This window comes from Miniopterus schreibersii, assembly GCF_964146895.1.
Source record: "Miniopterus schreibersii genome assembly, chromosome: 1".
NCBI lineage: Eukaryota > Metazoa > Chordata > Mammalia > Chiroptera > Miniopteridae > Miniopterus > Miniopterus schreibersii.
In genome coordinates this window covers 42,031,489-42,045,583 of record NC_138101.1, presented here as the reverse complement: position 1 = coordinate 42,045,583, position 14,095 = coordinate 42,031,489, and the positions used below count along the sequence as shown (strand labels likewise).

Genomic DNA, 14,095 nt, shown 5'->3' with positions numbered 1-14,095 from the left:
AAATAATTTCAACAAGCGCTCTTTTAAAAATATGTGTAAGCATTTGAAATATTTTAAACAGCTAGGATTAAGAAACAGATTGGTTATACTAAAATAAAATGAAGCTTTTGTGTAAAACAGGAATTCTTAGGGTGAGGGCCTGCAAGGACTTTGAAAGTGTATCAAATATGCTTGCATGAACAGGAGTGAAACTAAGAGAAGTGCCAACTAAGGGTAGTCATTTAGTGGGTGTGAGCTACAGTCTATTATAAATTTATAGTACTTGGATATTCAGGAGGAACAAGAGATCCAGAAGTTAAAACAAATCAAAGCAAGAAACTTTTATAAAAACTTTTATTTTCATGTTATTTGAAAAATACATCTATAAATATAACTTCTCTATTCCAAGACATAGAGAAACAATGCATAATTGACACTAAACAAGGCATTATGCCTTACTAGGTAGACATAAAATGTCCAAGGGATATTTAGAACATTAATTCACTTCAACATCAGGAATGATGACCACATACTGTGAAACTGTTTCAATAAATAACAACTGACATTCTTCTCAACAGTACAAAAGTAGATGTACGGGGAACATTTCCCTGCCTTAACAGTGACCTATTTGCTTGAACCCCCCCACTATTTATCTCTGGCCTTCATTGTAGTGGGTGGAAAGGTGTGGTCTTCCACTCACCCCACCAACCAAAAATATTAGTTGCATGAAGAACATTTAAAATGCATCATCTTCAATTAAATAACAGGGCTGAACTAACTTTGATTTAACAGGAAAATGACCCTTTAAAATAACAGTACAGCAAATTACCAAACACTTCCATATCTTTAAATATTAGAACATTAACCAATACACGAGCTTTAAAAAATAAATAAATAAATAAATACATTCATATGTAAATGCATAGAACTCCCAAAAGAAATCGGCTCCTTAAACGCAGTCTGGGTGGCCCGGCAGCGCTGTGTCTCTTCTTTCAGCCTGGCTCCACTAAGGATGCAACAGTGACGCATCAGCCTCCTCCTTCTCCCTCCGGGAGCTGGCACTGCCCCTGCGATGAGAAAATTGTGGCTTATTAGGACTCAGAAACTTGACTGCACAGCCCTGGACCAAGCGGTCACTACCTGTACCCTTGCTGCCCTGTGTGGCAGGAAATGCCGGGCCACTAAATGCTGTTTAATTAAAAAGAAGGGCCCTGAGGTCACAACTGGATTATTAGCTTCAAAAAATAATGTTACACCAAAAAAGTACATGCATGACATCACTTAAGCCTACCAGCAGACTCCATAGAGGAGCTATTATTATTCTCCCCACATTGTTGAGATTCAAAAAGACTAAGTACTTTCTCCCCCACTACAGCGATAATAAAAGGTGGAGCCGAGACTTGCATTAGGAGCAGGGATCCCTACAAAGTCCCTTCTGTTCACCACTAAGATTCAGAGGCCCATGTTGTCCAAAACCAGGGGTTCCACTTTTCCTGTCTGAAGCCAGCGAGATAAACAGTGTTTGCTCCTGAACGGGCAGGAAGCATTTCAGATCACTGGGCAAATGCACTTAATCTCTTAGGAAGGGCAGGGACCCACAGCCATTTGATGGGGGTGGAGGGCGCTGGAAATAGCCTTCCGGCACCAGGGCGCATTAGTGGTCTTAATGACACATCTAATAGTGAAATCATGCCTTTTCACCCCTTCAGCTAACCCTGGGTTTCCCTGCATGGTTTCAGGGGGCAGACCCCAGTGTCTGTCCCAAGTGACTCTGGTCCCATAACTCACTTGTTCAGCATCTTGTCCAGGATCCTCTTCACCATGGGGGCCGCGGGGTTGAGACAAGCTTTCTGCCCATTCTTGAGGGTGGCTCTGCGGACAGAAGGGGGTCCGGGTGAGACGGGGCGGGCTGGGGGCAGGGCGGGGCGTCTGGGGCGACCAGGGCAGGCACTTACATGACTTCGGTTTGGGCGCAGTGGGGTCCCGGGGACGTCACCTGCACACTCTGGATGTTCTTGGGGTGGATCCCCTGCGAGGTCCGCAAGCACTGGCAGCGCAGCTCAGAAGCCACGGGCGCCCCTGCGGGGACAGGGGGCTCGGTTAGCGGGGCTGCCCCCCGACGGGCGCCCGCCCCCCGCGCCCCCCGCGCCCCCCGCCCGCCCTCGGGCTCCCGGGCCCCGAGTGTCACCTGCAGCGCGCCGGCAGACGGCCACCAGGAGCAGGAGCAGGAGCGGCAGCGCGGCCCGGAGGAGCCCGGGGGCGCGGGGGGCGCGGGCGGCGGCGGTGCGGGCCATGGGCGCAGCTCGGAGGGTCGGGCGGTGTCTGGAGCGCGAGCTGGCGGGAGAGCTGGCGGAGCGCGAGCTGTGACTCCCCGAGACGGGCGAACCCCTTTTATCCAGGGTCGGGGTGAAAGCTCGCAGCCCCGGGGCCGGGAAATTCCCGGGGCTGCGGGTCGTCCGGGGGCTGGCGCTGCCCGGCCCGCGGGGAGGGGGTGAGGGGACGCGCGCCGCCGGGGCCGCCCCGCCCGCGGACCGGGGCTCTGCCAAGTTCTCTCCGCCCAGATCCCCAGGCGCAGGGAGTCGCTGCGTAAGAAGGGGTGTCACTGAATAGCGGGGACGGGCACCGCCCGGAACCCGAGCTCGCAGGAGGGGGGATTACTGTGCGCGGGTGCGCGCGAGTGTGTGCGCGCGAGTGTGCGCGCGCGGGTGTGTGCGCGGGTGTGTGCGTGCGCGGGTGTGTGTGCTCGTGTGTGCGCGCGGGTGTGTGTGCGCGGGTGTGTGCGTGCGCGGGTGTGTGTGCTCGTGTGTGTGTGCGCGTGTGCGGGGGGAGAACGACCGCGTTCCACCTGTGCGTGTGAATAAGTGTGTCCCGGCTGGGTGGCTTCGTTTCCCTCCGCTTAAACACGCTCTAAAAACACAAGTGTCCCCTCCGATTATACAGAAGGTGCTGCGTAGGACCGCTCGCCTTTCGGGTGCTCCGCAGGCACAACAGCTCAGGCCGCGGTGTGCGGGGGGGCGGCGGTGTGAGGAGTTCAGCCGTGTTTACCCGCACGGAGCGTCCGGGTCCTCACGCGCCGCCCGCGCAACCCTGGAAAGCCCCGCCCGCGGCCGCCCCTTCCCCGCACCCAGGGCGCTGGGCCGCGAACGGCCTCCCGCTCCCTCTGCAGCTGTGGGGCAGGGAAGGGTGCGCTGGGCCTACGGGGTCCGCACTCTGTAGCTTGGTCCAAGCACAAAACATTAAAAACATTGAAAAATAAGCGACTGGGATCACAGCGAGCCTTTCCTGCTGCTCCGCGGTGAACGCCCGTGTAACTGCCCGCGGCACCACCCAAGGTATCGGGTCGGCGTTATTCCACAGCTTTGAAAAGAACAGGCTTCAATGTAAACTTCCTGTCCCCATTATCTTAAGATTGTTTTTTAAACTCTTGTGGAAGTAGTAATGAGTAATTGCATTACATATAATATAGACCACAGACAAAAGGAGTGCCAAGATGACCGAAAAATGTCAAGAAATAAACATAGGAAGAGAGGAAGTGTCTTCATGGAAATATTCTTTATCACGCTTGGTTATAACAGACATGAGAACGTTGTGGGGATCCTGTTTTGACGCTTCCTGTGTAATGAAAGGAGAATTCGGGAAGCTGGGAGATGAGCTGTTAACTACCGTGAACGCATCACACACAGTGAACACGGGCACAGAGTTCAGCTCGGGAAATTAGGAACCATAAAAAACTTGATCACTAGGGAATAACTTCTGTAACATTTCAACATTTTGAAATTTGTCAGTAGATTCTTTATGGCCCATATATGCTGTTTTATAAAAAGGTCCCTGTGTATTGGAAAAATAAATATGATTGATGCGATTGTTGGGTGAAGTGTCTACACACATTGCTCGGCCAAGTTGGTGTTGGCTCACTCTTCTATACTGTTACTGATTCTTCACTGCTTTGCCTGTTAACTATTTAAAGAGGCGTGCTAGAATCTTTAACTAGAATTATGGTTTCATCTATTGGTCCTTTTAGTTTCTCTCCTTTTACTTTATATATTTTGATAAATGTTGTTAGGTTCATAAAATTTTAGAATTGTTTGTTTCTGGTAAAATTTCCCCCTTTTTATTTTGAATCACTTTTGTTTATCTCTAAGACTACTTCTTTCCTTACATCCTAAAATATTAATCAAGCTTTAATATATCAATTAACCAATATATTAATAATTTATATTAATAATAGGTTGATAATTAACAAGTAATTGATACATTAATATATCCATGGCAGGTTTCTTTCTGTTAGTTTTCCTATGATATAACACTCAATTCTTATTTTTAAAAATTTATTGTTTTGCAGAGAGGAAGAGGGATAGAGAGAGAGAGACAGAAAGAGACATCAATGTGATAGAGAAACATTGATCAGCCACCTCCCACATGTGCCCCGACCAGGATCGAACCTAGGACCTGGGTGTGTGCCCTGAATGGGAATCTAACCTGACACCTTTGGGTGCACTGGAAGATGCTCCCACCAACTGAGCCACACCCACCAGGGCAACACTCAAGTCTTTTAATTTCAAGCTATCTGGGTTCTAATATTTAAATTGTGTCTTTTTATGCAGCGTACATTTTTTGTCTTATTTATACAGTCTGTATTTAAGTCAGAATTTTTGAATTTTAAATGGAATGTTTGTTCATTTAAATTTACTTTAATTCTTAATATCTATAGTTGGATTTCAGTCTACTATATTGATATTCTATTTGTCCTGTCTTTTTAAAAATAAATTTTCAGCCTTGGCTGGTGTTGCTCAATTGGAGCATCACCCTGTATACTGAAAGGTTTCAGGCGTCATACCTGGTCAGGGCACATACCTAGGTCGCTGATTGACGCCCGGTCAGGGCATGTAAGGAAGGCATCCAATCGATGTTCTCTCCCACACTGATGTTTCCACCCCCCCTTTCTCTCTCACTTCCCCTCTCTCTAAAATCAATAAGTATATCCTCAGGTGGGGATTAAAAATAAATTAACTTTCAATTGGGAATAGCTTTAGATTTATGAAAAAATGTATACAGATGTTACAGAGACTCCCTGTGGGCCTTTTGCCCAGTATCTCCTAAGCTGACTCTTACATCATTATAATAACATTTATCAAAATGAGGTGATCATGTGGGGAGTACAGATATTCACACAACACAGCTGGTGGTATAATCTTGACCACATGGTTAAGGTTTTGTCTGTTAAATTCTCCACTGCCACATTATTGTTTTTCGTTTTTCCTAATCTCTTCTTTGGAAGTGAATCACAAAGCCGGGCCCCACTCACAGGAGGAAGGGAATTAAGCCCCCCCTTCAGGAGGAGAAACGCTCTACTTACATTATGTATTAGGCTTCTTCACGAAAGACTTGTCCCTTCTCTCCTGTACCATCTGCTGCTTTGCTCCTTTATTTCCTCATTTCTGTCACCTTTTAATACTCAGGTATTTTCTTGTATTCCATTCTATCTCCTTTTCAGATTTTTAAATCCAAAATTTTGCATTTCCTTCTTAGAGGTTGCCCTAAAATATACTCTTGCCACAGTACAATTTTCCTAAACCTAACACTTTTCTCAAAGAATTTATGAAATATATTGTATTATAAATCCATTTATTCCCCCTACCTCTCCTTTCTGCTATTTTTGTCATATATTTTACTTTACAGTGTTTATCTCCATAGGTCATCATTATTGTAAATAACACCAATTGTTTGAGTACTTAGGGGGAATCCACTTTTCCACCTTTTGCTCCCAGCTTCATAAAAAAGAGACATTGCATAAATGTCTGAAAAACCACTTACCAAAAGCATTTAAGAGGAGCCCTTGTTAAAATATTTATAAAACATCCAGAAGTTTATAAAGAACTAATTTTGAATAATGAACTGGTGAGTATGAGAGACAACTGTATTGTATGTAAAAGTAGGCTTCTCAGGGTGCGTAGGGAGGGTAGTGTGTCAGACATTCCTTTGAGTAAGAGAAATGAAAGGGAAGGAAGAGGCAGGAGCAGGCTAAAGGTAGGCACGTCCTACAATCTAACTGTACAGCACCCGGGGCATCCAGCAGGGGGCCGAAGACCAAGAAAAATCAAACAAAATCTAAACAGAGTATATTTTGCAAAACTTTTATTTTTATGTCATTTTTTAAAATGTAACAGTAGTTTCAACGTCTCTGTTCTAAGACAAAGAGAACATTGCATTGTGAGCATTAAACAAGGCATTATGCCTTACAAGCAAGACATAAAATGTCCAAGGGGTCTGCAACATCAAAATGTTGACCATAGTGTGAAATAGCTTCAATAAATAACAAGTGACATTCTCATAAGCAAGTACAAATACAGATGTGCACACACTGTCCTTGACCCTAGTAATGATCTCACTGTCCAATTACTCAGGGTCCCCTCTCCCCTAACATCCTCCTGCACCTCTATCACAGTGCCTGGCACTTAATGGTGTCCCAATAAATATTAGTTTAATGAGACACTTAAAACCTATCATCTTCAAATTAAATAACAATCAGAACTGACTTATGCTGATTAAACATATTCACACCTTTAAATACTAACACATAAAATGTTAAAATACAGGCTTTGAAAAATAAATACATATATAGATAAATAGATCTCTGGTAAAAAACAGCAACAGTCAAACACAGTAGTCCCTTCCTAGTTCTCTGAGGAGCCCAGCTCTCCCCTCTTCATCTTCAGCGCCGTAAGAGCAGGGACCTCCTTTCAGGAATTGCCACCAGGAGCTGCTGCTCTTGAAGTCAGTTGGTGTTGCCCCTAAGGTGAGAAAAGGGTGGTTGTCACAGGCGTTCCAGAAGCTGCTCTTCCCCGCGCTGGCCCCTGAAGCTGGAGGAACTGCAGCAAGCAGGCCCTGGCCCAACCCTGCGCCCGGAGCAGGTGCCTTCTGCCTGCTCTTTTGTTGAGAAAAGCCAGACTGTGGCTTCTGTCCTACTGGGCTAAAAATTTACACGCATGACCTCACTTAATCTTCATACAATACATTCCTGCTGAGGCTGCAAGGGATTAAAACAGTTTCCCAGGGATCCTGGACCTAGGGCTGCAAAGTGCCTGCTTTTCACCATTTAACACCCCTCCCCCCATGCTGTCCCAAACCAGGGGTTCCACTTTTCAGGTCTAAAGTCAATGAGGTACTGAGTCGAACAATGTTCATTCTTTAACGGGAAAGAGGCATCATTGGCTAAATCTGCTTAACCTCTTAGGAAGACACATTTACCCACATTCATTTGGATGGGCTGGAGGGCACTGGAAATGTCCTGTGGCACCAGGGCACATTCGTGACCTTGCTGGCAAATCTGGTCGTGAAATACTGATCATTTTCACCCCTTCAGCTAACCCTGGGTTTCCCTGCATGGTTTCAGGGGGCAGACCCCAGTGTCTGTCCCAAGTGACTCTGGTCCCATAACTCACTTGTTCAGCATCTTGTCCAGGATCCTCTTCACCATGGGGGCCGCGGGGTTGAGACAAGCTTTCTGCCCATTCTTGAAGGTGGCTCTGCGGACAGAAGGGGGTCCGGGTGAGACGGGGCGGGCTGGGGGCAGGGCGGGGCGTCTGGGGCGACCAGGGCAGGCACTTACATGACTTCGGTTTGGGCGCAGTGGGGTCCCGGGGACGTCACCTGCACACTCTGGATGTTCTTGGGGTGGATCCCCTGCGAGGTCTGCAAGCAGTGGCAGCGCAGCTCAGAAGCCACGGGCGCCCCTGCGGGGACAGGGGGCTCGGTTAGCGGGGCCGCCCCCCGACGGGCGCCCGCCCCCCGCGCCCCCCGCCCGCCCTCGGGCTCCCGGGCCCCGAGTGTCACCTGCAGCGCGCCGGCAGACGGCCACCAGGAGCAGGAGCAGGAGCGGCAGCGCGGCCCGGAGGAGCCCGGGGGCGCGGGGGGCGCGGGCGGCGGCGGTGCGGGCCATGGGCGCAGCTCGGAGGGTCGGGCGGTGCCTGGAGCGCGAGCTGGCGGGAGAGCTGGCGGAGCGCGAGCTGTGACTCCCCGAGACGGGCGAACCCCTTTTATCCAGGGTCGGGGCGGAAAGCTCGCAGCCCCGGGGCCGGGAAATCCCCGGGGCTGCGGGTCGTCCGGGGGCAGGCGGAAGGCGCGGCCCCGCCCCTGGGGACGGTTGGGAGCGGGAACCCGAGGGTGACCCCCCCCCCCCCCGGGCCTCCCGCAGGACTCCGCGGGCTCGGCGCCGCTCTCCTTCCGCCCGGATCCCCACGGCCCGGCTGAGTCGCTGCGGCGCCCGAGCTGCTGGCGGCGCGGGGCCGAGCGCGCGGGAACCTCCCCGCGCCGGGCGGGACGGGCAGACGCCGCCTCCGAAGCAGCTGCGGTCGCGGGCTGCGGCGCTGAGCGCGGGGCGGCCTCTCCCTCTCCCGTCTGTCTACCCGCCCTCTTTCTTTCCTTTAATGTAAAATGTTACTTTATTTGTATCAAAATATTTCACTAATGGCCACATGTTCTAATGACCCTCTGAGAAGGAAACATTTTGAAGTTTGGTTTTGCACATGGATGTTTAACCGTGTGACTATGCGTCGTAAGTATAACTGTGAAACAATAAATGGCACCTATTTCAAGCGCCTTCTGTGCTGAGTTCGGACAGACAGATGTGTCCGTCTCGCCGCCAGCCGCGGCGGGGAGAGGCCTCGCCCGGGCCGCCCCCCCCCCCCCGCGCCCTGCCCGGCTGCCCTACGCCGAGGCAAATACCCATCTTTTCATCATTCTGTATCGTTTTGCATCATTGAGAGCTCTCTGTACATGGATTAATGGAATTTGTATTTTTGTCTGAGATCCTTCACTCAGCATAATTACGTTTTCTTATATAAATTTTTATTTTTCAATTACAGCTTACATTCACTAATTTCTGTATTAGTTTCAGATATACAGCATAGTGGTTAGGAAACTGTAATTCACACAGTGGCCCCTCCACCCCCACGTTTCAAGTATCTACCTAGCCCCATAAATAGTTATTGTGTATTATTGATGATATTCCCTATGCTGTAAGTTATATCTCTGTGACTATTATGTAACTACCAATTTGTACCTCTTAATCCCTTCACCTTTTCCACCCAGTCCTCGAACCCCGCACCCCATTGACAGCTGTCAGTCTGTTCTCTGTATCTATGAGTCTGTTTCTATTTTGCTTGTTCATTTATTTTGTTCTTTAGATTCCACACGTAAATAAAATCATGGTATTTGTCATTCTCTGAATGGCATTTCAGTTAGCATAAGACCCCCTAAGTCCACCCACGCTCACACAAAAGGTAAGATTTAATTCTTTTTTAATGGCTGCGTAGTATTCCACGGTGTGAATGCCCCGCAGCTTTTTTATCCACTCATCTACTGATGGGCACTTGGGCTGTTTCCAGATCTCAGCTATTATAAATAACGCTGCTATGAACATAGGGGAGCATATATTCTTTCAAATTAGTGTTTCGGGTTTCTTCAGATATATTCCCAGAAGTGGGATCACTTGGTCATAAGGCAGCTCCATTTTTAACTTTTTGAAAACCCCCCACACTGTTTTCCACAGTGGCTGCACTAGTCTGCATTCCCACTGGCAGTGCACTAGGGTTCTATCCTTTGTCTTGAATTTGGGTTTTCAAATTTTATTCATCTCTGTAAGAAACATGCTCTTTAAAAATACATCTGTCAAAAAAAAAAAATACATGTCATCTCAGATTAAATGTAAGAATGTTTGTTTTATTCCTGGTGTCTTTGTAAATCACCACTCTGTAAATTACACAGTTTTCTAACCACTATGCTATATATCTGAAACCAATACAGAAAATTTTGAATGTCAACTGTAATTGAAAAATAAAAATTTTCCCGGCAGGGCGTGGCTCAGCGGGTTGAGCGTTGACCTAGGATCCAGGTGATCGGGGTTTGATCCCCGGTCAGGGCACATGCCCGGGTTGCGGGCTCGATCAATGACTCTCTCTCATCATTGATGTTTCTATCTCTCTCTCTCCCTCTCCTTTCCTCTCTCTGAAATCAAAAAAGATATATTTTTAAAAAAATAAAAATAAATTTATATAAAAAACATAATTATGCTGAGTGAAAGATCTCAGACAAAAATGCAAACTTCGTTAATCCATGTATAAAGAGCTCTAAATGATGCAAAATCATTTGAGCTCAAATAAATCACCCTTAGTGTCATGTTTTTCTGCAGTAGCACATGGGGTAGCTTGAGGGAGCAAACCATTGAACTTGTTAATTCAGAGTTTATTTGGGGATAATAATGTTGTAATCCTTCAACTTCCCTCCTTTGAAATTCTCAGACTTTCCAAACTCTCCTAATGCCAGAAGCAGCATTTTTTGCTGCACAAAAAGCTGTTTTCATTCATGAAGATAATTGAAGAGCTGTGAGGGACCTTGGTGGGCTCAGGAAGTCCACTTTTCTAGTGCTGTCCATGGATAGAAAAGACCATCGTCATCAGAAAGTGACTCCTGCCATTACTCCTCTAGGCAGCAAACAGATGTGTTCTTTGAATATATAAATACTAAGTTAATAGTATATTCCACTCCACATCATCTGAATTTTCCTGCCTCATTGGGTTCTTTCTTGAGAAATAGCTATCAATGTACTTTTTTTAATTTTTAAAAAATGTATTCATTTTAGAGAGAGAGGAAGGGAGAGAGAGAAACATCATTAATGCGTTGTTCCACTTATTTATGCGTTCATTGGTTGATTCTTATATGGGCCCTAACCCAAAACCTTGGTATATTCGGACAATGCTCCAACCAACTGAGCTACCCAGCCAGGATAACTACGAATGTACTAATTCAGATGTCTAAGAATGTCAATAAAACATTTCAAAATCTGTGTATCCAAAGCCTTCTCACTGGATACAGTTGGCCCTACTTATTGCTGGATCTGCATCCTCGGATCAACAAGCCTCAAGATAGAAAATATATGTATCTTTAATGTTGCTGTTTTTGCTGAGATCTACTATATAGTTAGGCCTGCCGTGATTGCATTTGTACTGACATGTCAGATATTTTGTCTTGGCATTATTCCCTAAACAATACAGTATAACAACTATTTGCAAAGTGTTTACATTGTATTAGGTATTATGTGTAATCTCGGGATGATATAAAGAATATGGGATGGTATACACAGGTTACATGCAAATGCTATGTCATTTTATATAAGGTACTTGAGCATGGTGGGAGGGGCATGTCCTGGAACCAGCTCTCCATGAATATGGAAGGATGCGATTCACTTTTCACCGTCAGCTTCAATATCTCTTTCTGGATGAAACTGTAGATGGTTTAAGTTGCTCCTCCAGGGCAGATGCAGGCCTCCGGGATGGGCGAGATATTCTGCCAGTGCTGTGAGAAGAGCTAGATGTGCAGAAGTGATCTGCTCAGGAGGAGAGTGCGGTCAGGCATCACGGCTAACCTCAGCTACATACTCAGCTAACCGTCTGACCCTCTGCTCTTGTTGTTCCTCCGTAAAAGAGAGTTAATAATAGTGCTCCACCTCACAGAGTTGTTACGAGTATTAAATATGCTAACATTTGTAAAACATCAGCAAATATTAGGTGCTATATAAATATTTGTTAAACACAATAGAAATAGCGTTTTTCAACTTTACTGTTAAGGATTGTTTGTGTCCTCCAAAAAGTCATATGTTGAAGCCCTACACCCCACTGTGATAGTATTAGGTGATTTGGGGAGGTAGTAAGGTTTATATGAAGTCATGAGGATGGGGTCCTCATGTTGGGATTAGTGCATTTGTAAGAAGAGACAACCAGAGAGAGTGTTCTCTCTCTCTCTCTGCCATGTGAGGACACAGTAAGAAGACAACTATCTCCAAACCAGGAAGAGAGATCTTAACAGATACTGAATCTTGCAGACACTAAAATTTTAATTTCAATTGTTTTTCATAAAAACACAGGAAGAAGAGAAATTCTCACCAATTCATTTTTGGGAAAATATTTCAGAAGTGACTGTCTCTCTCCCTTGGACATCAGCAGCTGGCTGCCCAAACAACAGAAAGTATTAGCTGTAATGATTTCCAGATTCAACCCAAAGCATTGACGTAAGCCAACACCCGGGGAGAGTAGAATTTCCATTTATGTATAGTAGCAGCCAAAGGATGAGACATGTCAAAAATCAACCCTTTATCTGGAATGACCTACAATGTGATTCCTAAAACTTGTTTAATAAAACTCATTTGCTTTCAGAAAGGAAACAAAAAGTTTTTCCTGTCATAATATACCACTTTCCATGATTTAATTCATGGCAACCCTATAGGAAGGACATTTTTAAAGCCCGCTGTGATAAACAAATTGCTAGTTGTTTTAACCTGCGTTGAGTGCCACTTTTATATGCGGAAGCTGTAAATCCATGTAATCATGAACCCAACGAAGTTACTTCTAAAATGGGAGCTCAGTTTATTAAGTTCCACCCTGTAATTTTCATTGTATCTTTCGGATTTGACTATTACAATGTAATGCGCCTTCATATTACGTGGGGCCGCTGTTCCATGGTGAGCGCTGACCTTGCCCATTAGCCAGCACGAATGGGTAGGTAGGGCTCTGCTTGACCCGGCTGGCCTTGAGGCCTGGTTGACATAACTGCCACCCGCCCTCTCATTTCCTAACAGCTCTCGTTTGTTGTACAATGGTTCTGCTCTGGAGGGAGAAAATGAAGACGGCAGAACATGTCACTAGCTCTCAAGACCGCCCATCCCTGTGTAAGAACACTCAGTTGAATATCAGTGTCACCCCCTCTTCCAATCCTCACTAATCTGCTGTTTCTACCTGTCTCACACTCATGCTCCCACCTTCTTAAACTAGAACCCTGGTTTTCCTTTGGAAATGCTCACCTCTGCCCTCATCAGTCTATGTGGTTAAGGCAAGGTGACTTCAACTCTGAACTCAAGAGGGGGAGTCTGGGACCCCTAGGGCAGCGTCGGTCCCTCCTTCCCGCCTGTGCTCTTGCCCAGGCCAATGTGGGTTCAAAGTGGATTCAATAACTTCCGACCGGCTGATTCAGGGACAAGGCCAGTTGCGTAGGCACGAAGGGACTTGAGAGGCTCTTGCTTCTTTCTGGGATTGCTGAACCGGACGGATAGAAACCTGGAGTCTGGCCATTGCTTGAGGAGAGCCTGCCTGAAAACTGCGTTGCCGCAGAGGAAAGCACAGCCCTGGCCTCTGCAAACACAGGATTACTGGGGACGTTGTTTGAACACCTGAATCTGGCTTTGCCCTGCCTAATCCATTAACTGAGATTGTCATTAGCAATGGATTCTCTCTCCTTATTAGGCCAGTTTGAGTCGTGTTTCTAACACTCACAGTTAAAGAGCCCTAAAAAATACATTCCATTTTCACAGTGCTGCTAAAATTGCCTTTCTAACACCGACGGATTTCTGCACTATTTAAATCCTTCCTTCCCTTCTTTTCTCCATCTATTCCCTTATAAGTTACCATTTATGAGTTTGGGATCAAGTTAGGGTCTAGGAACGCAAAAAGGTACAAGATGCACTCTGCTACCACCAAACAGTCCGGGAGGAAAGGCAAACATAAACAGAAATTGTGAAGCAGCCTGGTAAATCCCATGACGGACGGCGCTCGGGATACGGCAGGACCTTGCTTCCAATGGAGTGGGCCCAACTCTCAGAGACGAGCTTTAGAGAAGCATCTGGGGAAGGTTCCCCTTGACGGATGGATGAGATCTTCCCAGGCGGGGGGACTGACAGGGTTTACACAGCCTTCAGCGACTGGGTCCTGCCTGCCTCCGTCTCTCCCCTCTCCCTGCCTCCCAGGTTAAGCTCCAGATACACAAGCTTCCCCCAGCAGACACATGCTCATTCTGGCCTCTATGGCTTTGCTCATTCGGCCACGTCCTTCTGGAAACTCCTCCCCATTCGTCAGTGTGATAAACTGGGGGGGGGGGGGGGGGAGGTGGTGATCTTGGGAATCTTTGAGGGATTTTCAAGTTCCCAGGGGATGTTTAGCATGTTCAGTACAAGTTCAAGATAGAAAAGTTAGAAGGATAAATGGTTGTGGTCTCAGAAGGACCTTTCAGCATCTGTGCTCTTGAGGCCTTACTCTGAAGATGCTGCTGCCCGGGGGGGGGTTCTGCTTGT

General features: G+C 46.9%; 2 protein-coding genes across 2 annotated transcripts; both read right to left on the bottom strand.

Moving 5' to 3' along the window:
- Nucleotides 1-315: 315 nt before the first annotated feature.
- On the bottom strand, nt 316-2,453 carry LOC308555605 (C-X-C motif chemokine 2-like). Its single transcript, XM_081134007.1, has 4 exons — nt 2,168-2,453; nt 1,935-2,058; nt 1,768-1,851; nt 316-1,046 (listed from the first exon to the last, which is right to left on the bottom strand). The coding sequence occupies exons 1-4, from the start codon at nt 2,271-2,273 to the stop codon at nt 986-988; spliced, it is 375 nt and encodes a 124-aa protein (XP_080990133.1). The 5' UTR covers nt 2,274-2,453; the 3' UTR covers nt 316-985.
- A 3,652-nt stretch (nt 2,454-6,105) lies between these two features.
- LOC308555616 (C-X-C motif chemokine 2-like) lies at nt 6,106-8,043 on the bottom strand. Its single transcript, XM_081134014.1, has 4 exons — nt 7,813-8,043; nt 7,589-7,712; nt 7,422-7,505; nt 6,106-6,770 (listed from the first exon to the last, which is right to left on the bottom strand). Exons 1-4 carry the CDS (start codon nt 7,916-7,918, stop codon nt 6,755-6,757), a joined length of 330 nt encoding a protein of 109 aa, XP_080990140.1. The 5' UTR covers nt 7,919-8,043; the 3' UTR covers nt 6,106-6,754.
- Nucleotides 8,044-14,095: the final 6,052 nt, after the last annotated feature.